At 43.5% G+C, this 25156-nt stretch overlaps 1 protein-coding gene across 2 annotated transcripts; it reads left to right on the top strand.

Annotated features, from left to right (window-relative positions):
* The first annotated feature begins 7395 nt into the window (after positions 1-7395).
* ADRA1A (adrenoceptor alpha 1A) lies at positions 7396-23755 on the top strand. 2 transcript variants are annotated; one of them, XM_062629395.1, is made up of 4 exons: positions 7396-7638; positions 8968-10589; positions 19516-20563; positions 20601-23755. In XM_062629395.1, the coding sequence occupies exons 2-3, from the start codon at positions 9707-9709 to the stop codon at positions 20025-20027; spliced, it is 1395 nt and encodes a 464-aa protein (XP_062485379.1). In that variant the 5' UTR covers positions 7396-7638; positions 8968-9706; the 3' UTR covers positions 20028-20563; positions 20601-23755. The 2 variants fall into 2 exon arrangements, with proteins under 2 accessions (XP_062485379.1, XP_062485380.1); XM_062629396.1 differs by lacking the exons at positions 19516-20563; positions 20601-23755 and adding an exon at positions 13047-13320.
* Positions 23756-25156: the final 1401 nt, after the last annotated feature.

Below are 25156 nucleotides of genomic sequence, written 5' to 3'. Positions count from 1 at the left end.
TTTTGATGTATTCTAAGGTTAGTGTTAACACTGGGAAATCAGCATGGCCTCTTTTTATTATCTTAACTATTGGTTTTGTAAGGAAGTTTATCTGCAGAAAAGCATATGGTGAGATACTACTGATGCTTTACCTGATGAACTGAATAAATCAGCAATCCTTTTTCCCTCCATTTAGCTGCTCCTCCTTTCTCGCCTTCATTTCTTTGCTAAAATGAATCACTGTTTGAGACCCAGCATGTTGGACCACTGTGAAGATAAGGTTCAGCAACAGCGTGTGTCAAATACTGGAAACCTCTATTATTATTATCATTCTCCTGAGTAAACCAGGCTCAAATATTAGGCAAGATGGACATTTTTTCCCCTTAGGCCCTACTAAAGAGTCAAATAAGCAGCAAAAGGAGGACTACTCCCTCCACACACTCACAAAAACACACACACACTTCCTAAATTCAGATCTCCCCCAGATCATTGTTCTTTGCGTGGGATTTTCCAGTCTATGAGACAAGGACTTGAATTAGTCAGCAGCTAGTCTCCTACTCTAGGTGCTGAGGACTGTGAGCTGCTTGTCTCTATTGCCTAGAAACAGAATTAGGCACCTAAAAACAAGGGATGTAACTACTCCCTTCACCTCTCCATGCCATATTAAGTTTAGGACAGAGTTTTATTGTGAAACCCAGCACTCAAGGCTGGTTTCTCTGACATTGCATCACAGGAATTCTGCATTGTTTGTGTATGGAAAATGTTGGAGGGAAAAATCATTTTAGTTTGGGTCCATTCTTCAGTATATAAAGAACATTGTGCCCCATCCTCCTGCCAAAAAGCAGCATGCACTGGCACTCTGACACAAGCCAGCCTGAGAAAATCTGTGCCTGGTCGCTGGGGCTCTGTCTCAAGGTAAGAAACTCACACCTCCACGGGCTTGAGTTCTGAAGCTCTAGGGAATGCGGATTTTCTAACACGTGGATATTTTTAGGAACACATCTGCCTTTGAATTGGTCCTCCCTAGTGAGCAATATAAACCAGGAAACTGCTACAACTGAACAGCTATAAAGACACTTGATGTTTTGGTCGCCTTTCCAAGAGTGACCGAGTTCCCCAAGTCAAAGTCCAGTCCTGTGTGAACACCAACAACCATGTAACAGCTCAGAAAGGACCACAAAGCATTTCTCCAAATCACTTTGCCCCAGGCCAAAACCAGTTCCACACTCTGCAGTAAAACCCAGAGACCACCTATATATATATATATATATATATATATATATATATATAAAATACTCTAAGGACTACAATAAATACAATAGGACATGGAGAGAGGCTAAAAGATATCAAGGGAGTTGCTAATGTCTTGTGTCTCAGAAATAAGACTGTATTTATTAGGTCATTAACCCCATATAATGCTAAGAAACAGTGTTTTCAGTAATGATAAATTTTCACTATCTCAAAACACAGGCAACATTAAGTGTCAGAACTATGATCAGAACCCAGAAGACAGCTCCCAAGGCTGACTCTCCATTGCCAGGCATCTGACTGTGATGTGACAGCATCACTGTGGGAGCAGCACTGCTCCTTTCACTTCATTTCACATGGCATCAGTAGGCACAAGTGCACTTCTACTGCCCCAACCACAAAACACTCTATACCTTTAGATAATAACTTATCCACACAAGCGGAACAGTCTCTGATTCCCTTCACATTCTTAATTAGTATTTAATATGTAGCCAGATTATTCCCTAGAAAGCATCAGTGAGAAAAAGACAGTTTTTTCTTGTGGCTGCACTCAGTTTCTTGGAAAACCTACAGCTTGCAGTTATACTTGGGTCTGGAGAACAATGAACAGCGCCACACATCATCTGATCTCTGCAAAATGGCTTTACAGTGTAATAAAGAACCCATTCCTTTTTATTCTGCTTTCACCCAAATTCTTTGTCATGTCCCATTTTAGTTATTCACTAATTTCTGCGACAGTGAAAGATGCCAGAAATAAATCTCTGCTCTTTCAAACTTTAATTCATCAGCATGGGAGAAAGAGTGCTTCTGACCTTCCAAGTCATCTACAAGCTGATGTTCCACCATCACAGCTGTCTGTGGCTACTCTCAAAGATACTCTGGAGGCCCCATTCCTCACCTGCCTCATCTCCAGGGGTCTGGAGGGCAGTAAATAATACAATGCATCTTTCCTTCCCCACTACAGGCTCAGGCCACATAATAGAAAAGACCCTTCTACTTCACATACAAGTCTTCCAGGGACACAGACTGAGCATAAATAAACTCATAGGAATCATAGGATATCTCAAATGGGAAGGAACCCATAAGGATGATCAAGTCCAACCTCCCTGTTCCTCACAGTACTACCTAAAACTAAATCATTTGACTAAGGGCATCATCCAGATGCTCCTTGAACTCTGGCAGGTTTGGTGCTGTGAGCACCCTGGGGAGCGTGTTCCAGTGACTGACCACCCCCTCAGTGAAGAGCCTTTTCTTAATGTCCAGTGATGCTTTATGGAAATGATGTGGGAATGGAGCTACCCCCAGCTCTCTGACATCGTAATATGAAGTCAAAACGTACCGTACTCTTGAGTTAAAGTCCTTGACATGTAAAACCATTTTGCTTTGTGTATCTAATTACCGTTCTTGACTGGTGGTGGTTGAAGCAGAGCTTTAAAATGTCAGGCAGTTGGCAGGGTTTGTTCGGGGCTTTGGGCTTTGTGTTGTTTCTTTGTTTTCCACGAGATGCTCAGTTGCAGTAATTGTGTTATGCAGTCAGAAAAGCCTGGCCCAGAGGAAGGTAATTATTGGTGTGTATATTTTAGTAATAACAATTAGAGAGCCAGGGAACAAAAATGAGACAGGAGAAAGAACATATTACTAAAATGCTCACGTACTTGGGAAGGAAACTACAGCTTGCTGCTTTACTGGAATACAGTTGTGTCTAGTATCTCCCAGGCACCTATGTCTGGTGGTACAACCTGTGTACATTTCTACAGGCAACACTGAGGCAACTAATGGAAATGAAAGAAGGAATAGGCAGTAATTTTTGCTGTAGCACTACGTGCATGGAAGCTGTTAACTCTTTTTGTGATTTGAGGTTCTCAAGAGAAAGGCCCATCGGAGAGGAAAACTAAAGCACAGTTCTTTGGTGGTGGTGCTATAGCAATACCTTGCTATTTTAATTAGGAACACAGTGTGCTCGGTTCTACTCAGGTCTGAACTAAAAGGCAGTTCCAGCCCCATGTTGCTTAAGACATAACACAGCAGGTGGGTAAAAGAGCAGACGGGTACATCAGGAGAAGGAGTGAGTTTAGTGCAGACAGAAGATGACATCCATCTGGCCAAAAGCATCAGCTGAGGAGGTGGGCTGGCAGGGCAACAGGTTGGCTTGGGAAAGGTTAAAGCAGTGGCTACAGTGACCTTGCATAGGTATGTCTGATCATTTGTAGGTTTCTGGACTTACTTACACTATAAATGCCTCTTCTGGAATATTCCGTGCTGTCCACTATATGACAGGCTCCTGAATTAGATTAGGCACTGATTTCTCCTGGCATGGTAGCTTCTATCCCGAAGAAAAAGGGCCCAATAACCTGAGCAGACAAGTTTCTGGAGCTCCAGCTATTGCCTTGGACTTGAGGGGGCTTTAGATCTATGTGCCCATGCTGGTGCTGCCATCAGAAAGCTGCTCCCTGTAACACACTGCCAAAAGCGCACTGCTTCTAAAGCTGACAACTTCTGCTGTCATCAGCTTGGGCTCCTTGCAGTTTAAGGGGATCTCAGACAAGATGCAAGGATAGCAAGTAAAGGGTGAACACATGCCTATAGAAAGGCAGATACACCACCAGCTTAGTACATCCTTTCCTAAACAACACTTGTAGCAAGCATTTGCTGCCTGGAAATGGCAGTAGGTGACATGAGCTTTGTGTTCACAGTCCTGAAGTACCACAGGCACCTTTGTAGATGAGAGGCTCCATATATCAAATGTAACTTACCATTATGCTCCAAGCTGCTTGGAAGATTACTTGGACAAAAGGAGGTGGAGGCATAGCAGAGATGACAGAATTACAAAATCATATGGCAAGAGAAATCCAGCATGACCATGCGAGACGCCCTAAGCTTGGACCATGAGCCAACACAAGGGGACAAATAAAGCTCGCAGGCTTCTAGCCCTGCTGGAATAAGAGAACATTTCTGAATAAAGACAGAATTTCTTCCCCACGATTTTTCGGAGCCACGCTTCTCTAAAGTAGTCAAGGAATTTGCTGTACTATGTGCTTTGGATGGAAAGGAAAGCTTGGAGGCACTTAGTGAATGCTGAGGCACAAGACCAGACCTAAATCTAGCTCAGATCTGGGAAAGATAAAGCAGCATACTGGTTTTATTTCTGTCATGGTGATGTTATAGGGATTGCAATCAGGACTGGTTTACAAAGAGCTGATACACAAAGCTCTGGCCCTAAGGAGAGTTCTGCCTTGCCAGGCAAAAGCTGGAAGGAGAAAGGGAGATAAGGGGAGATGCTCTGGGGAGAAAATCAAGTCAGCAGCATGAAGGCAGGTGTTTCAGTGCATTGGATCTCATTGCTTCTCACATGTGGGCAGGCAGCAGATAAAAGCTGAATGAAGACTTTAAACAAGACAGTCCAAGATAGGCATGATTTAGACAAACCTTTGCTTCCCCAAAACCTATTCTATCCCCCAGACTATACATACTGAAGATTAACGTCAAGCTAAAGCAGAGAAAAGCAGCATAAACTCTCACTAGAGGGAAGCAGCAGTAACATCAGGGGAAAGAACTAAGCTAGACACAGGAGGTAAACAACAAAGAAGCAGAAGGGATGAAAACTGAAGTAGGCACTCATTTTGTATAGATTTGTTTCAGCAATAGGTAAAAATCAAACTTCCTGAGGCTAAAAAATAGCACTGTCCTCTGTATGTGGTCAGACTTTATCAGATCAGCCAGGCAATAAATTGAATCAGGAAACTCTTCTTGACTTACATAGAAATAAACCTTTAACAGCTTCTCTATGTAATTAAGCAGCTTGCAGACCTGCAGCTGCACATAAAATCTAGCAGCCCAAATCTTCATCTGTTGTAAATTAGAAAGCACCTTTATTTTTAACAAACCTGTCTCGATTTATGCAAAAGCATGGATCTTGCCTACCCACCTTTAGCCTATGCTTAAGTGATTTAGGAACATGGTGGAAAAGTACCTATGAATCCCAAGATGGAAAATTTTAGACACTTCTAATTCTTGGATATCTCACTGTTAAAATGAGGATGATATCAACAGGCAGATCTATCTTGTTTGAAAATGTCCCCTCATTTTGCCCAACACTTTAACTCACAGTTTGAACGCTTGTTAAATGACTTGGATAATTTTCAGCTTTACTTCATTTATCTAGTACATATAGATCTTCCCATCAACATGGCACCCCTAGGTTTAAACACCCTTGTACTTACAAATGAAGCTGTTCAGGAAAAGTAAATCATCAGTACTGAACATATACTGCTCCCTTCCAAAACTCAGACCAGATGTAGCAGTGTCCTCCAAGGTCCCTATTCTCAATGCAAACTGATTGTCTTCAATAGACGAGCAGCTGCACCCCAACAGTAGCTATGCTGGTTTTCTTCTTTTTAAGCACTCAAGCTTGCAATTTATCTTCCACTCAGCTCTGCTATAAGCTTCAGGCTGTCCAAATCTTAAAAGACAAAAGAATAAGTCTACTTCTAGCTCCAAGTTTAACAGACAACATTTCATATCTCTTGCCTTTGGGTGGGTTTTCTTCCTTACCCAAGCAGAAGCTAAACCCTGAGGAATGATTTTTCAAAGCAATACTTTTCACTTCTTTCTGAAGAGGTAAATAACTAATCACATCAAAGCCTAGAGCACATCGGAGAAGTTATTTCACACCTGGTCCCAGACAGGTTGTCTGCGTGGTCTGGCCCTCAGCTAAGCAGATTAACAATGGCACTTTATTAAATGGCAAGCAATGGGATGTGGGCTTCTTTATGATATACTAATAATGAAAATACAATGCTGGCCAAAAGCCAGGATTTAAGGCTCTGATTTGAGCAAAGATAAGAAAGGGCCAGAAGCATAGAAACAGCTCAGCAGACATGCATTGCCTGGAGCCCTCCTTTGAGGACCTTCTCATGCTAGTGAGTATAACTTAGAACACAAAGCATAGGATCTTGCTATGATACAGGCCTACTCCAGACGGATTACAGTCCAGGTAAATAACGGAAGGGACAGAAAAGCACCATTTCCTCTACTTCACAGTTAGAGAAGACACACTTAGAAATGCTGCACTAGAAACAAGGACCACATCCAGGACACTTGTTCCTTTCCACTGCCTGAACTCAGAGACCTCCCCAGGTTTAATTTTTCACTCTGGTGCATTACTTTTTCTATGAAGGGTTAGGGAAACCACCTCCTGTCTGGCACCTCTGCTTCCCTCCACTCCAAAATGATGTCCTCTAACAAGGGTATTACTCATAAATGAGTTGGTACTTTGAGTACAGTGTTAATGACTGAAACTATGAATATAAATTAATTCTATTGTGCATTTAGGAGCTTGGAACAAGCCACCAGTACAGAGAGGCCATATATATCCATAGAAACAAAACCCTGGGCAGAGTTCATCTCAGACTGATTTTCCTATTGATCGAGTGAAATAGATTTGCCTCCTCCTTAGACGTCTAAAATAAGTCTGCTGAATCATGGTCTTTAAGGGTCTTTAGTAACAAAATACTTCCTTTGTTCATTTAGGCTTCAATCCCTTCCAACATCCTTTGTTACTTAGGGAAGGGCCATGGTACAACCTGGCACTCGGGTCTCTGCAGGGCTCAGTGTTAGCTCAAAATCTCCAAGCAGCCTTCAAAACCAAGGGTTACATCTATAGAGCGAGTAGCACGGGAGCCGAGGAAAGGTGGAGAAAAGGAAGCAGGGCACTGACAAATCACCTCTTGTTTCTGCAATTGGAAAGATTCTCAAAATCAGTTGGAATTTTCATCTCTCTCTTTCCCCTCACCTTGCGATTTCCTCTTATGGGGCCATTTGTTCTAAAACAAAGACTGCAAATGACACAGTAGCTGGAACTGCCATGAGTATGCATGGTCAGCGTGCCTTGTCTCTCATTTTCTCCATGCTCAGTTTGCCTGGCAGGCAATTCTCATTTTACATCACAAGAATCACTTGTCAGCCTATAAAGAAGACCTTGTTAGCTGGCTTCCACCTTCTGATCCCTGCAGGAGCTGGTGATCAGCATGGAAAGAACAAACACTTAAACCACCACTTGTGATGAAACGGAGTGCTCTTCCTTTCTGAGCAATACGGGACTGGCAGGGGATTACGGTAATGGCAAGGATACTGCCTGCTACATCAGCAGAGCAGTAAAGTTACTGCTGCTCCTTGACAGCGTGGAGCTGAGCACTGCAACGCGGGAGGGATGCCTTGAGGGATGCTGGAGTCAAGCCCCCCCCCAAACATTGGGTGCAACCGTAAGCTATCAAAATGCTAGTGGGGAAACAACAGGAGAAAAGCAATGGATTTCCAGGCACAGAGTCCTGCATGAAGAGGGGAGCTGGCTGTGATGTGCTGTGAATTTCCAGATGCTCAGAGGAGCTGTGCTGCCTTCTAGAGACTAAAGAGGTGAGTGAGGACTGGGGCAGGCGCGGGAATCCAGGGCATGCTCTTCCCCATACTATCTGCCACAGGTTGAGTATTATCTAGTTGGCTTTGAGCAGGAATATCTCTGTCAGTGCTTTCTGCTGCATCTCCTTGACTTCCCAGGAAGTTTTGCTTCATGTGCTTAAAAATTAAATGTGATAATTTCTTAATTTTCTAGTCCACCATCAGCTCTGTAATGACCGCAGCTGTAATGGCTGGAAATGCTCCATGCTACAGTCACTTTTCACTGATGTGCTTAGTAAAATCTGTCCTTTTCTTTCTCGGAATAATCCTTCAGCTCGCTCCATCTCGAGGAAAAGAGAACATCAGATCCAATTCCGTTTCACTGCACATTCCCACAGTGCAATACCTTTTCATCTCCCCTCCCCCCTCTGCCCTGCTTGGGAGCTGGGAATTTCAGGGATTCAGTTTTCAATGCCTTTGCCTACAGGAAAGTTCAGGTTTGAGGTTCAGCAATGTGACAGTTGTTGCTGCTCTGTTTGTGTAAAGTGCCATCTGAGGCACTCATCTGAAAGACCGAATATTAGGACATTTCGAGTCTCACCTTATCTCAGATTTAAGACTACACAGGGGTAGTCTTAGTGGTGGTTTTTCACGTCTGGTCAATATCTGGGATGGGAATATTACATTCACATCTAGACGGGCTTTTCAGCCCACACTTGTGGCTTTCCCTTTGTGTCCCCAGTGTCTCAGTTCCCAGGCTTATCCTCACTTTCCCATCTGATCTACCTTTTCTCCATATTTAGTCAGCTAAGGCTGAGCGTGGCTTCCAGATACTCTGAAACGTGTCACTCAGTAGGAAACTGGCTCCTTGTAACATCTTCTGCTCGGCAGGAATTGCCTTTCCCCATAGATCTCTAAAATGGGCAGTTTAGCGGCAGTAATGAGCAGTTCAGTGGGGAAAGGAGTCACTTAATAAAGAAACTGTCGATTGAATTCTGGACTCCTACATCTGCTTCACAGTTTGTAAGCCCTGAATTGTGTCCCGCAGGTTTCTGTCGCTCCTAGAACTGGTCTCTGCAGGTGAACTGATAATTAGGATTGACTGCTATCCCTAAAGGAGAAGGGGCTGCTGCTGGGAATGTGGTGAGAAAATTCAGCCAATAAAATTGACATTGGTCTCAGCTGTTCTTCAACAATACTGGGCTGAAAAAGGTTGGTTCAGCTAGCTGGAGGCAGGCTGAGGAGGCTCCCTAAAATAGCCTCCCGCTCTATTCTTATATGGGAACCATAGCAGTAAGTGGCTGTTGCTTCTGGGAATCACATTGTTTGTGTCTTTGTCTCCTTCAGGGGGGTGATGATCCGCATCCTTGACACAGCAAACTTCACTCTCCCCTTCAGAGCAAGCCAGAAGCTGACATAAACTTTAATTCGCAGCCCAGGACCTCAAGTGACAAGTGCTCTACAGCATAGAGAAGCTTTGATTGATGCTTCACACCCTGAAGATGGGTAGTGGCAGGTATCTCAAACAACACCGCTGAGCAGACACAGCAGCAGAAGCCTCCACCTAGCCAGGTTCCTAAGCTGATTGTAAGGCAGAATTAGGACTAACACAAGGCAATTAAAAGCATCAGTGATTTCCTCTTGAAACTTTGAGAGCCTTTGGAATATTTATGTTACTTCAATAGTGAATCTTCCCAATAAGACAGAAATGATTTTAACCTGCCATTCCAATATTTCTTCTCGCATAATCCTGGAAAGTGGGATAAACAGCCTCAGCTTTGTGTAGCCTCACTTCTGCACCTCAATGAAAAAGCAAAAGGAGTTCAATTTGACTTGGAAATGGTGGCTATTAGCTGTGCTATAATGGTAAAAACTTGGGGAGAAAGGTAGATTTTCTAACATGTTTCTGGATCCTTCTCATCATTCCTGGTGCTGCACTTCTAAGATGTTCTTAAAAACTCTTTTCCCCTGCAAAGCCAAGCAAACGTTGCTCATGGGACCTTCTGAGAACTGATCTCACCACTCTTTCTACCTGAAAAGGGAGTGAAATACAACAGCCTCGTATGAACGTTATCAACCACTCACCATGGCTTTCCTCCCTGGAAACACCTCCGACTGCTCCAACTGCACCCACTCTGTGGGGCCTGTGAACGTTACAAAGGCCATTTTACTAGGTGTTATTCTAGGGGGGCTGATTGTTTTTGGGGTTTTGGGTAATATTCTGGTGATTCTTTCTGTAGCCTGCCATAGACACCTTCACAGTGTTACCCACTATTATATCATTAACCTGGCTATAGCTGACCTCCTCTTGACTTCCACCGTCCTGCCCTTCTCAGCTACTATGGAGATTTTGGGCTACTGGGTCTTTGGGAGGATCTTCTGCAACATCTGGGCAGCTGTTGATGTCCTCTGCTGCACTGCTTCCATTATGAGCCTCTGTATCATCTCGATAGACAGATACATCGGGGTGAGCTACCCACTGAGATACCCAAGTATAGTGACAGAGAAGAGGGGTCTCCTGGCATTACTGTGTGTTTGGGCATTGTCCCTGGTGATATCGATTGGACCTCTTTTTGGCTGGAAGGAACCAGCACCAGAAGATGAGACCATCTGTCAAATCACTGAGGAGCCTGGCTACGTGTTGTTCTCTGCTCTAGGCTCCTTCTACCTCCCCCTGACTATTATCTTGGTGATGTATTGCCGAGTGTATGTAGTGGCCAAAAGGGAAAACAAAGGTCTCACTTCTGGTCTGAAGACAGAGAGATCTCGTTCTGAAGAAGTCACCCTACGGATCCATCGCAAAAATGCTCCTGAAGCAAGCGGATCGGCATCCAACCCCAAGAGCAAGCATCACTTCTCAGTGCGTCTCCTCAAGTTCTCCAGGGAAAAGAAAGCTGCCAAGACCCTGGGAATAGTGGTGGGATGCTTCGTGCTCTGCTGGCTTCCGTTTTTTGTAGTAATGCCTCTTGGTAAGTAAAGCAAAACCCTCTGCCTTTTTCAGCACCTTCCGTGGAGGGAGGGCTGTGTTTGTGCCTGTGTAAAATAATACTGATTGGAAAAGCTCTGAGGGAATCATTTGCTATTGCAAAGCTGTCAGAATCAGACCATGCACCTTCACAAAGCAGTGAGCATACAAAATGAAAGCCTCAAAAGAAACAAAACTTCTCTGGTGAGGAGAAGCCCAGAATTCCAAAAATAATGGGAAGGATTTAGTACTCTTTTTCCATACAGAAAACACTCTTTCAGAACTCCAACTTGATTCTAACCAGCTCTGTTATAGGAACAATATCTTTAGATATGTGTGTATTTATACCTAAGTTTGCAACCAGTTCTTCAGGTGATATGAATACATAAAAGGTCAAGATATAAATGCATTCAGGGTCAAAGTAGCTTGGACCCAGACCTCTTGGAGTGCTCAGCACCTAATAATTCCCACTGTAAGGAAAAAAAATGAGTTTCCTACCAGGAAATCCACACTGTGAGATACCCTATTCCAAATGAATATACCCAAACACTGTCTTCAGCCATCACGCTGAGCATGAATATTTATGCAGCAGTTGTAATTCTAAAGGGGAAGGAAGTCGGGGATTTGTTCTGCTTTGCTGAAATACAGAGAAGTAATTAGGATTTTAATTAAACCTGGCCCAGTCACCTTTAACGCCATTTCAGGATTTAAAAGCAGAATCCTAATTCCCCACCTACAGCTGAGTGTGATGTCTGTGGCACATCCCACCATGGTTTGCTCTGCAACAGCTCTGCTAAATATTAGGCTTGGAAACATGGAACCTTAAATCTGTGACTTGCTCAGTTTTCTTATGGAAAGGGCTTATGCTGCACAGGAAAAATGAAGTAAGATTGTGTGGAAGTTTTAGCTAGTACAGAATACTGTGTACAATTAAGACAAAGGAAAACCAGCCTTACCTAAACATGAAAAGAAAGATTCTTGTCCTTTCAGCTTATAAAAAGCTGTTCTTTATCAATTAACCTCTACTGGATTGACCAGGATTACCAGGTTGCTCCACAAAACCCTGTTGCTAATACTGCCATGTGAAAACCCCCAAAATACAGAATCTTTTCTGTTGGTCAATACTGGGAAGTGCTGGAGGATGAGAGGTAGATGTTTTGTAAGAGGGAGCTCTGAAAGGCCTGGCTCATGCTGTCCAGGATGTCAGCGTGTTGGAATGCTGGTTGCCAAGATGTCTGAAACATACCCAAAAAGGGCTCGTGAGGACGCATTTAACACACTTCTTTTCATCTGCAAACGTGGTTGCCCACACAGAGCTGTTGTTATTGGATTTGCTTTGGGATTCACAAATTTTCTGGACTCAAGAGTGGTTTTGCATCTTTCTTTGATACCTTCTAAGGAAGCTTTCTTGAAGTTAGCTCCCCTATCTTTGTGGGGTTATTGGGTTCTTTTTAAAGCATCGATAGAGTTTTTCAAAACCTATTTTTACTGCTTTTGTTTAAACTTTTAAGCAGCCAATTGCCACAAAAGAACACCTCTTTAGAAAGAACCAAGAGAACACACCTTGAGGCAGGCTGTCCCACCCAGAGCCACACACTCACCCAGAGATGATTGCATATGGCACTGTGGGCAGCAAGCTCTTTGTTGCGCAGAAGACCAGCTCTGCAGCTTCACAGCCATGGGGCAGACCTATAAATGGTCCCATCAGTCAGGCCACTCTCAATGAAGCTTGCCCATGAGACAAACATTCTCAAACTATGCTACACAAACCACTTCATACACTGCCAGGTGCTTATCACTCTATACAGCAAAAGCTCCCAAAACATAGGTTTATGTTACTGTGATCCACAACATCTTCAAGATCCTCACATCTATTAGTATCAGCTCTACCCAACAAGAACCACATTACGACAAGAAAACACCAGGCTTGTTAAAGCATATAATAAAAGGGGATAGAAACTTCTGAGGAGTAGGTATGGGAAGAGCAAGAGTGATAGAAGGATATCAAGAGGGGAATAAAGGCATGATATCCTTATTTCCAACAGCATCTGCCAATAACTTGAGAAAAAACTTGAATATCCCTACCCCAAGACAATATCTTAATTAAAATCGGTGTGTGAAGGTGCCAGTTGCAATCTGTGTAAGTAAGGCCTTTCTTACTTTCTTGGATGGAGCCTCATTCCAGGCAGAGGGTCTGTGCAAAGGCTTTCAGTCAGTCCAACAGTCCGATACACCTTCTTGTCACTTTGCTTTGATGTTTGTGGAGTAAGCCAGGCAATGACAATCCTGTTGCATGAAAATAAGTGAGGTTAAGATTTGTTTTTTCCCTGCATGCTGGAGCATAAACCCACCCTTTACAAACCTTCTGTAACATAACAGTGTCAAGACTTCCAGTGTCAAGTGATTTCCCCTCAAAGAAGTCACTTTTTCATTTCAGAATGCACTTTCTCTCCCTCTTCAGAGATAAGCAGGAGATCTGCTCCTAGGATCTTAACAAACCCTCAGAATCAATTGGGATCTTAACAAACCCTCAGGAGCAAGCTCAGAACTTTGTTGTCCACTTCCTGTGGGGAGCTATCTTAAATCTGTCTGGCTGTAGATGTTGTTCCCTCAGCATAGTCATGGCTGGGATGTCCAGATACTCAGGGAAACAAGGATCTGAATCCCTTGTCTTTCTGTTGCTCATCTGATACTAATATAATAAAATCAAATGAATAAAAGCTGTGACAACCTAATACTTGACTCAGCTTTCGTATCAGACAAGGCCAAACTCCAGCCATGGAGGAAATGCTTAGAGCTAATGTGTAGATTCCCCATGTTAGTATTTCAGAGGGAAAAAAGAAATAAGGTGGGGGGGGCAAGACACCAAACCCAGACTAAAGCCCCAGCTCATTCTTTAGAGCACAAGTCAGGGAGAAGAAGGATGTTTACACTCGAGTCTTGGAGCACAAGTGTGTGTGTTAAGCCATTGAATGAGGAGAAAATAAAGCATGAAGATAAACAGCCAAGATATTCCCTTTTTTTTGCTAATCACAAGGGGCCTTTTTCACAAACACAGACTGGAAAGGCTTTGTTGGTCTAGGCTGATAACTCAGCTACACTGAAGCCAATGGCAAAGATCCCACTGACATCCCTGTGCCCAACATTTCTCCACCATTACCAAGTCCTGAAACGTTATGTCCCACTGACTCATAACACAGCAGAGCAACGGAAGGAATTGGTGACATTTATAGCCATTTACACTGAAAACAAGAGAGAGAAAGTGGAGTCGGTTGTGCTGTGCTTCATGATTCACTTCTGTGGCTGTCCTGCATGCACCACCTGTCAGAGGTTTGTCCTCGTCTTCAGAATATTCCTGCTTTATGTAGCCACCACTTTCAAATCCCTGGAGTAAATGAACCAAGAATGTAATTTTTCATTCTCAAATGTCATGGCACCGTTTAGGATTCGTGAGTGACTGAAAGGAGAGGAGGGATCCTTCAACCCAACCCAGCAAAGGTCAGGATTTGTCTTTAATTGGAGACAGAAGGGAGAGAGACTCAGTTTTTGCTGAAGATAATTCCTGTATTGCTAACCCCAAGGATCCCAAAATCACGACAACCACACACTGACAAAGTGGTGAGACAGGCTGAGGCAGACTCATCTTTCTGTTCTCTGAACTTGTTGGATTCTTGGTCTACTTTTTCAAGGAAAGCTCAGATTTTGCTATAAGTGCATGACTGTAAGAGTGAGGGCTTCGGGATGAATATTGACTATCTTAAAAACGTGAGCAATGAGAGATCCAGAATCATCCCATGCAGCAACAGCATGGGAGCTGGAATTTCAATGACAACGGAGCTGATTTGTAAAGCAACGTGATTACTTGGTTTTAAATGGGTAACAAAACCTCAGTTTACCTTCCCAGGGGTTTTTATCAGCTTTCTAAATCTGCAGCTGCCCTCAGTGAATCTGGAAATAGTTGCTTGCTGAGATCTTTGCTCTTTGCCAGAAATATCATCCCTTGTCAGTGGTACAATGTGAAAGAGCATAAATTAGGGCTGGGATTAGGAGCACCATTCCCAGACCGACCCATTCCTGTTGCTTGCCCTTTCCACCTCCCACCTGTGTCCAAACACCCGCACCCTCCTGATGCCCCAGAGGTCTGAATTCAGGCCCTTGTGAACTAAACCAAACTCCCTCCTCCTTCTACCTCCATTTATTATGGATCAGGAATGTCCATCACAAAGTCACTCTCATTTTTCCCCTGAATATTCCCCCCACAGTATTCCAGGCCCTGGGACAGGAACATTTGTAAGTGTTCAAGCCTTGCCAGATGCAGGCTTTTATCCTTGCTCACATCTATGAACCGCTGTTCTGCATTTGCTGCCTTGATTTGATTGTACAAAACCCTGAGGCTTTTCCTACTGTTCCAGGGTTCTTTGATCCCATTTCTTGTTCCCACAGAAAATACTTTCCATAAGGGAGCAGCAGGGTGAGACGTGCTGGGAGACCATATACGTACAGAGAGCAGCTGTTGAATGTCTGAACCAATACATATATATTTATAAGAATATATATAAATATAGTTTCCAGAGGGTGGTTTCTGGTTTGACCCAAAATGCAGCGTAGAATGCCAGTCTTATGGAACAAAGTTCAGTGCTAACACTGAGCTTGGGAACACAAAATGTAACACATTCATCAATGTTGGTAGAGCAGATTGCCTCCTGAGAGCCAGGGTGCTCCAGTGCAGTGTTAACCTCTGTGGGGACATCAGTGCTACTTCTGCGCTTCATTCTCTGGGTCTTTGAGGCAATTACTCTGGAATAGCTGCTGCTCTGTACCTTGACCCCAGTAAGAAGATCCCAGGACCTGTGTTTTAAGCTTTGCCTCCATCTAAACCAGACCACTGCTTCCAGTCTGATGGGAGTACAAAGGTGTATTTCCTATATGTCAGAGCCAAGGGATGCTAGGATTTTTGTGTCACTTCTGTGCAAGGTTTAAAATTGGCACTTCTCATTCCAGTGACACTTTAAGCCCTGATAACTCAACAAAAGGCACTGCTGTTCTCTCCCGAGTGGAGTCTCCAGCTGTTGACTTCTAGATATTGCAGGCAACTGCTCATTGCAAGCTCTGAATTCACAGGCGTGACTGCTTTCCAGGTTATTGCTGGCCTCTCAGCACATACGGATGCAGTCCTGATCTCACTCATGCACCATACGCCCCTGCCTGCCTTCTCCTGTGCTCTGACTCCATCACCACATTTGGGCCATACGACATCAAAAGGGGAAACACAGTAGCAAACCTAAACAGAGCTGCAAGAGATGGATTCTAACACCACTGTGGGTCCATGGGTCACAAAAACGTATTGGATCTGATTCCCGTGGTGCTGACAGAGATGATACAGATTAAACAACACAAGTTTCTGTTGTCTGGCAGCTTCTAAATCCCTCCTTGCTGTCCCTCAGTTAAACAACACATGACATCAGTACTGGGTTTTATACAACCTATAATCAAGCAGCTCTGTAACTTCTGTCAAATGACAAAGTCAAATTACATCTTTGTGACTGAATTGGCATTTAGTCAGCAGGAGGTAGATGGAGAACTCGCATCTGAAGAAACTCTGAGTTAACAAACAGGAAAACAAATGCTGAGGGATGGCAATGCAGTCCTGACATTTTCAGGGGTGAGTGATGAAATACTTAATAGCAAAAGGTCTCAGGAGGTTAACAGTATATTTTGGTTTACTTAATTTTCATATAACGAGCAACTGAATTGAGCTACTGACACTGGAGAGTCCTCAACCTTTTGAAAACCAAGCAGGGATTCAAGCATCATTTAGACAATCTACAATTCAAAGGCATTCAAAGATCAGTTGAAGTTTTCTTTACTGTTCCTCCAGCACAGACTGCAGCGAGCCAAGGTAAGATGAAGCCTCTAAACTGTAATCAGTTTTGCCACTATTTACCAGCTTAATCCTGACAGTGTGCTGGGGAAGGCATTAAGGCCTGCGAACAGCTTAAAGAATAAGTTGCTTTACACAGGGAACAGTCTTATACCATATACCTCAAAGAAGAGAGAGTTCACCACACTGCTTCATTGTTGAATCTCATGGTTAACTATGGGCATTGCTTAAAAACAACCCAAAATCCTATATTTTGTTTCTACTTTGAACAAATCAGACTTGAGTTCGCCTGGTGCAAAGTTTCAGCACACTCAACAAAACACTTTGTCACCAGGCTTAGCAGCCCTGTTAGAAAACAACTCCCACTTGCTACCAGACACATCAACCACTGGTATTAATCATGACAGCAACACCACTGCATACTGAAAGCCTAGGAGAAAAGAATACATTCTTAGTATTCCGTGGGGAGGAACATGATTCAGCAAGGACTCAGAGAACATGCAGGTTTTCTACCCCCTACACAGTACTTCAGTAGCTCAAGGTTTAGACACACTGATCATGACTTATGCTGCTCTGGAAGCTGAATAACCTGTTGGCCTAAGTAAGAAGAAGGTCCAAATTATTTCTGCTTTGATTTCTAGCTCTGTTACATGTTGCTTCCATTGACTGTCAGTTCCAGCCTCAGCCCTCCCAGGATGCTACTGGCAGTATTTCTTTCTATTGACATTTGTACTGTTTCATTCATGGGATAACACACAGGTATAATGAAGCCTGCAGACAGAGCTTTAGCTGATGTTGTGAAACATCACAACCAAATGCAAAGCAAAGCAAAACTACTGTCCTAAAGCCCAGGGTACCCACCACTGGAAGAAAGTGTTAAAGACAGCGTGTGGTGGGGCCTACACATAGCAATGTTTGTATGCTGCTAAAGCTACTTGGTTTTATGCTGTTAAAGCTACTTGGTTTTATGCTGTTAAAGCTACTTGCTTTTCTTCTCACTGTGTGTTGTTCCAAGGCAACAGCTCTCGACTCTGATGAACCAAAAAAGGTTACATCGATAAATTAGCATGCAGATCCCCACCCCAAAAAGAGAGCAAGAGACAGACTCTGACACTGGCTATTTTCTATTTATAACAGGCGTTGGCAAGGCACTAGCATTCCATTGAGTGAGACACGAGTTGCAGCAAACAGGAATTGTTATTGTTTACCCATTTTTACACTCAGCCTCACACAGCTGATTCCCTAAACTGAGATTTGTTCCACCTTTTGTCTTAGCACAGAATGGGAAAGCGGTGGATACGCTGCGATTAAATGAGGAAGTAAAGAAAAAAAGGGGCAGGATTTGGGTATTTAGAAGTCTTTTGCTGTTTTTCATCTGCCAGTGACTTCAGCCAGAAAGTTCTTTGAGAAGGTTGTTGAGTTGTTTTTCACTACAGGAAAGCAGCATTTATTTGCTGTGAAAAACAATCTAGCTTGCGGCTAAGCCTGCTCACCCGTGCTTAACTGCAAAACAACATTTGCTTTCTTCAGCACAACAGTTTGGGTCTTAAGAACTGGTTGATATTGAAACTAATAGTGAAACTGCTCTACTTAGCTACTCAAAGCAACACAGGAGCAATCACAGGGGGAATGAGACTCATGCTTGATGCCCAGGTTGTAACTGGCATTGGAATAGGAGCTTCCAAGACAAAACCTGTGGCATGTTGTGCTCTGCCTTGGGGTATTCTGACCCAGTCTCACTTCTCTGCTGCTCCACCACATACCTGGGTCTACAGGGACCTCTGTTCCACCATACACAAGATGGCCTAGGCATTAGGGGACCTCTTCCAAGCCAGAGATAACTGAAGTACCTCTCACCCCACCACATCTCCTATTTCTTCTCTAACAGCAGCATATCCTCTGTGCCCACCAGCCCCACTCACAGAGCCATGGTAAGCAGACATTGCTTCACATCTCACAGGGAGACCGAGCTCAGTGAAATGAGCGAGTCATAAATCACGCTGCACTATTTGTGTCTCTGGTGCAGGCAATATTTTGATACATTCTCACACAAGCAAAACCAGCCTGGGAATTCCTCATTGGCTTTTACCACTTGACAGCATTTGCTGCACTTGCTGGAGCTTTGGTTGATAAAGATGGGAAGAGAAAGATTCAAACCGAAGTTCAGCCGCTCTCAGAATTCAATTAGAGCACCCTCTGATTGCATTATCAGCTTTTCCTCAGCCAGGGCAGGTCCAACAAGCAGATCAATCTCTGAAAAGTTTAGGAGCTGCTTAGAGCTGTAGTTACACTGCAGAGGGTGATAAACGTATCGATGCCCAAAGCTTCCACAGGATTTCTTGCAACATGCACACGCTTACGTTTTCCAGGGGAAAGCAGGAAGACAAGCATTTGTCAGTGCTAAAAGTCCTGCTTATTATAAACTTGACTATAAATGCAAACCAAGGCAATTGTATTTCCTGAGAAATTGTTTTCCTTCCTGTGCCCACACTAATCCTGACAGTGGGATGACCAAAACACTTCTTTTTTCCCCCCTTTCTTTTAAAGGAGGCAAGAAACAGCCTTTCCCCTTGACAACATATGGCAAATATTCTTCTCTTTCTCTGGTTCTAGATTAATTTTGCAAAACTGGTCGTAGAAGTGCTGTGATCGCTTAGTCTCTGAAATGGTGTGATTTTCTTGCCATTTGCAACCCCTTTTGATGACCTCCTAGATATGACTGTTATTTGGCTAGCTAATCTTGAATTACAGAGTCCCAGAGGAAGCAATTCTCCTCTGTGAGTTGTTATCAGTCCTCTCGCCTGCCTCTCTGGCTGTAACTGGGAATACAGTGCCTGTATAATAAATGAGATGAATTGATTTGTGACAGAACATCCATGTGGTTGTATGACACTATATTCTGAAAGACTTATTCCTGCAGGAATTGGGCTTTGAGTCATAAATCTTCCAAGCCAGAAGAGCTCCTTATTTATTTTTTCCCAGTGTTTCTTTGGTTACCTGCAGTTTCTCACTGCCTCTGCCTTAACACTCTGTGTATTTTCCATTTTAGGTTCTTTCTTTCCTGCAATCAAACCCCCGGACACACTTTTTAAAATAACATTTTGGCTTGGCTATTTAAACAGCTGCATCAACCCCATCATCTATCCCTGCTCCAGTCAGGAGTTTAAGAAAGCCTTCCAAAACGTCCTGAGAGCGCAGTGCCTCCAGAGGAAGCAAGCAACAAAGAAGCAGTCCCCAAGCTTCAACCTCAACCATGCCACTGGCCAAAGCACAGAAAGTGGCAAAGGTGTGGTCCGGATCCCTGTTGGCTCAGGAGAAACCTTCTATAAGATTTCCAAGGCGGATGGGGTCTGTGAATGGAAGATCTTCTCGGCTGTGCAAAGCATGCCTGCCAAAAATGCAGTTTCTAAAGACTGTACTGTTGCCAAAGTGAAAAGTAAAGGTTTCCTCCAGGAATGCTGCTGTGCGGGCACTTCAAGGAACCTTGTCCATGAAAACTGCAAAGTGCCAACCATTAAAATACACACCATGTCCCTCAGTGAAAACGGGGAGGATGTCTAAAGGACTGAACGTGCCCAGCAGCACAGGCTGCCAACTTGTGTTTCTGCTAATGGGATGTTGCTCTTTTTACTGGGAAGTAGAAGTCAATGCTACGATTGAAAGGATACAGGGGAAACTAATAACATATTGTAAACCAGGACCAAATCTTTCGAGGAGTGATGTCTTTGAGTGCTGGTAGCCTGAACGAAGCCTCTTAAAGATAGTGAATGGCTTCAGTGGATGGTGAGCACCCCTCAGTCTTCCGAGAGACTGGCCCCTGCAAGTCACTTGCTAGGCATTTAAAGGCTTTATTTTTCACTGTATTCCCCTGTTTCAAAGTTCCTCTTGCTATGATTTAAGTGCAGTGGGGGAGAAAGAGCAAACTACAAAGAGCCCGTGCAGACACTTTCAGACAGCTCCAAGTTTAGAGTCATTTTGTGATTCTGCACGCACACCCCTAAGCTAAACCTCAATTCACCAGCTGGCATAGCTGAGGTTGGGTGTTAAGCTCAGGTCTTGGGACAGTGTTTACAGATCTCTGCTTACTTAAGATCTCTGTTACTACAGATCTCTTAATGTAATGCTTACATTAAGGGACTGTGGACAACAATGTTTTCCTACCATGTCTTGCTTCTTAGCAAGGCTGTTGGTGATGTCCCGCATGCCTTGCTGAAGACAACAGGCAGCTCTTTGGATTTGCATCTTCAGCTGGGTGGCCTCTTAGGTCCTTATTCCTGGGCTGCACCAGGTGAGGAACTGGTCTTCTCTAATGCCCATGAGGCTGCTTGTCCTCAACCTGTCTGGAAAAAACAGTCACTTCAGCTCACTGGGCATAGCAAAACCACTCTTGACTCTTGCCCTGCTTGGAGTGGCTCTGAGTTTCCCTTTGTGCTGTGGGTTTTGGTAAACTCCATTGCCAAGGGAAACTTGACCCAAGTGGATGCACTCCACCGCCCCTCAAAGCCCAAGCAGAACTTTGCTTTTTTGTGCAACCAACTTCCCAAGTCTCCAAACAAACTGAAATGGAAACTTGCATGCATCCCAGGTTTGTTTGGAAGGTCTCTGTGCTCAGATGCAGGTCTAATAACATTCAAAACTAGGGAAGCATCATCAAATAAGGCTCAAAGAGGTCACTTTGACTCATCCATTTGTTTTCCTTGTTCTGAGTCCAGCAGGGACTCAATAATTCCTTGCTCAGGTGCTTGCTAGTCAGATCAGTGCCACAGTCACTGGAAAAGCTGCAGGCATTTTGCTGTCTCCCTGCCCAGTGTTATTCTACATTCCTTTTCTGATTCCTTCAATACCAAGTGCTCTAAGCTTTCTATGAGATCCTGGGCACCCTGGAGTCAGGAACTTTACCCTCCTTCTGAGCAGTGGGAGTTAAGCAAGTTAAATGTCTTAATGATGTACATCCCCATGAGAAAGGGCCATCCTTTGGGAATTTGGGAGGAAAGCATTTGGAAGCATGTTATATTTTAATACAGCTAATCCAAATAAATAAATAAATGAGCTGTGCAGCATCTGGAAGAAATAGTGGGAGGAATTCTCTGTACAATATTAGAAATAAGCAGCTCTTGACATAACTCCTCCTGAGCCTGCCAAGTAAGAATGCAGCTTCTTGAAACAACACATAAGCCTTTACTCATGTCTCAGTGTCAGCTCCTGTGCTGAGTACCTGCTGGCTTGCAAAGGGAAATGGCTTGAGATAAGGTTAGCTTTTACAGGGTAGGGCCTTGAAAGGACACCTTGATTATAGATGAGAAATCACTGTTTATTCATCTCTCATTCAGCATTAAGTCCCCGATGTCAAGAGAATTTCAGTCTTCTGTGTCTGTTATTTCTGCATGAATGAGGTTTCTCTCCTCCTGCAAGCCCGTGTCTGCAGCTGGAACGTTATCAGAAAATTGTCAAAAGTAAAATCTGATCCTTGGAGCTCTTGCAATACTGCTGCCTTGCACACTCCTGCAAGCAGAAAGCAACCTCAGAGGGTAAATGCACTTCGCATCTATACATGGCCAGGATGCTAATCAAGCAGTACCACTGTAAATACAGGTGGAGCTCAAAGTGGAAGAGGAAAGCAGATGGACCTAAGTCTGTGTTTTGTGAGGCAGAACAAGCCACCTCATTTCCCCCTGTTCACAATGCATTAACATTATTATGTAATATCAGTACACCTGGAATCCAAAGTGCCCATTTCCAGACCCTGCTACCTTGTAGGGTGAAGAGTAAAACCTGTAAAAGCAAGAATCATGTCTTTGGGCATATTTTGGCAGTATGGAATCAGACAACACCAGCTTGATGGATCTATACAAGAAAACAAGAAAGGTGTAAAAGACCTGCTAAATCAGCATCTTTTTTCTCCTGTAATAACTAAGAACACTTCAGCTGAAGAAAATACTTCTTCATTCTGCCTCACGAATGCTGCATAGGAAAGCTACAGAATGTCCCAGACAGGTTAAAATTAGAGAAGAATACAAATCAAATCCCTGGAACCAAAACCTTATTTACTTCCAAAAGCATGCACTCGTGGACAGCAAACCTATAGCCTCATCCTATTTTCAGTTTAAATAAGAAACCCACCCCACTCTTAAAGCTCTTCTCAGATTTTCTTTTCAGTGAAGTCTAGAATTTGAAACAAAAAGTGTTGAAACACCATGAAAAAAATCTTCTCATGGTACTTCCAGCCAAGACCAGCAGCAGAAAAGCTGGAAATCTCATAAGAAAGTCACATGAGACTGGTGGCCGAGGTTTTCAGTCTCCTGAGGTTCAAATACGTGGGACATTTGTTGCAACAAAACCTGAACTCTGGAACCTTTGGAAAAACACCCGTTAAATTGAGCAAGACCAGCAAGATTGAAGATCTTCACTGCACACGCTTGGGGCCCAGCCCTAGCTATACACTTACTTTATAACTTGAACCAACAGGGTCATTTGTGCCATCTCTCCTTTGGGGCTGGGAGATTTACAAAGGGTCTCTTCAGTCATTTTAAACCTGTTGATGTTTCATGGTGTCAGGTAAGGGGTTGTTGTGAAGCTGTGCATAGGCTGGCACAAATGTATTAGTTGTCCAATTCCCAATAAATCCTGATGTAGCAATATAATCTGAATCTGAAAGATGAAGAGAGAAGTAAGTCAGCATGCTGGTGGCAATGTCTGGTTAGGCATGATAGTCACTTTTGGAGCACAGTACTCCTGCCTCTGAGAGACAAAGGGTAGAATAATGAAGTCTTGATGTCATCTTCATCCTTTCTGTCACCAAACAGATGCTAAAAGACCTCTCCCTGCGCAGTGACTCTAAAAAGCCCCCAGAACTCAGCATCAGGCAAGGCTGGTCCCAGCCACACCGCTGCTTCTGTCACCTTTGCCAGCAAAAACAAACACAATTTGTTTGGCTCACTCAGAGAATTTCTGCATGAAAACCGCCCTGTTCCCTTACTGCAAGCAGGGTCATAGGCACTTGTCAGTCTTTGGTTCCAAAAATGTTGTATTTTCCTTCTGTCTGCTGCAGCATTTCGCCTGCATGTTGTACCAGTTTGGCTGCCAGTGGTTTTTAAAGGGGTTTCTTGGAATGGGCACTGCATTTTCTGAACATGGTATTCTGATGTCAGGGAAAACGTGCTGGTTTTAAAGGCCCGCTGCTTATTGTGCAACATGTTTGAACAGTCATGCTGGTCGTCTTCTTGAACAAAACTGAATGTATATGAAATACTGCTGGTGAACAAATAAATTATTGGGGGAAATGTGCACTTTGTGACATGTGGGCTGCAAGTCTGTTTGCAACTTTAGTTGGGTTTTCTTCCCCACAAGTATTTACACAAGTTTGACTTCTCCCTTTCAACAATGATTTAGAGGTTCAGGTAGAGATTCCTTCAGGTAGAGATACCAATACTGCTGATACTCACTGGACGTCAGTGGGAGTACAAGGAGAACCACAGAATCATGGAATGGTCCGGGCTGGAAAGGACCTTAAGGTCATCCAGTTCCAACCCCCTGCCACAGGCAGGGACACCTCACGTTAGACCATGTCACCCTAGGCTCTGTCCAGCCTGGCCTTGAACACTGCAAGGGATGGAGAATAAAGGAATCAAATTTGTACTTCTGCTCAAAAACCCTTAAAGCTCTTAACAATTTCTAAAAGGAGGTTGAAAAATCCATTTGGGATCCAGATCATGCCCATGTTTATTCCATTTGCCTACAGTAAAACATCATGTCCCAAACAAAATCCAGCCCATTTTGCTGTATTCTTTATAAATAAATACTAAAAAGACAACTCCTGTCAACCCAAGAATGTAAATAATCTTTGGGGAAAACAGTGCTGAATTATTGTTTTCCTTGATTTACAAAGGGAGCCCTGGCAAAGCCTGCCAAAGCCTGCTGGGCATTCTGGAAGGCAGCTGCCATGGCCCCTTCAGTCTCAGAAACACCAGCAGAAAATGCTTGCAAATAACTGAGAAGGCCAAGGAAATGTTAAGACTGATGTGGCAAAATTAATCTTTCACATGAAGCCTGTTGATCAGCACAGTGAGCTAACAGTGTGGTCTTACCTTTGTTTTATACAGCCAAGGATCCCCAGTTCCTTTTGGATAAATTCTGTTTGCTCCAAGAGAACAAACCCTGCTCTTAAGGTTTTTTTGGTGAAGAACAGGTTGTGAGCAACTTGTCAGTGGGGTACAGGTCCAGCTCCTGGGACTGGTTAATGCTGGAGACGTGAGAGCCAGTAAAGCAATATGCAGATGGAGTTGTTACAGTGCTTTGCTGCTGCTTGTCTTCTGCCACCTTCTCCCATAAACTACAGGAGCATTGAGAAATGCATTAGCCTAATTGCTGCCATTAATCTAACTAGAGTCATCTAATCTTAATTTGTATTGAGGCTAATTTTTGTTTAGGAAAAAAATGGCTGGAGCTCTGTTTAATGTAGCTATGGATGCCTTTCAAACCGGCTATTTTACTCCAAATGATGAATTAGGGGTATAATTTCCTTTCAGGTTTTGAAAATTAACATCTCATTATTCTTAACCTAAGGGATATTAGCACTTCTTATGAAAGCGAGTAACACTCTGATCTAAATTTGGAAGAGAGATCTCAGTAAATGGCTGGAATTATTCACAGACAAAAGAATCAAACCACAGGAAAAAATAATTAACATTTAA

Source organism: Pezoporus occidentalis, unplaced genomic scaffold (assembly GCF_034315485.1).
Source record: "Pezoporus occidentalis ecotype Australia unplaced genomic scaffold, CSIRO_AGI_Poc_V1 ctg337, whole genome shotgun sequence".
NCBI classification, from domain to species: Eukaryota; Metazoa; Chordata; class Aves; order Psittaciformes; family Psittacidae; genus Pezoporus; species Pezoporus occidentalis.
Note: the sequence above shows the minus strand (reverse complement) of the source record. Positions and strands in the feature narration are given on the sequence as shown.

Excerpts from the sequence above, each read along its gene's own strand:
- ADRA1A (XM_062629395.1), top strand. The coding sequence starts at position 9,707 with ATGGCTTTCCTCCCTGGAAACACCTCCGACTGCTCCAACTGCACCCAC. Across the intron at positions 10,590-19,515 it reads TTTTGTAGTAATGCCTCTTG|GTTCTTTCTTTCCTGCAATC; the intron begins GTAAGTAAAGCA and ends TTTCCATTTTAG.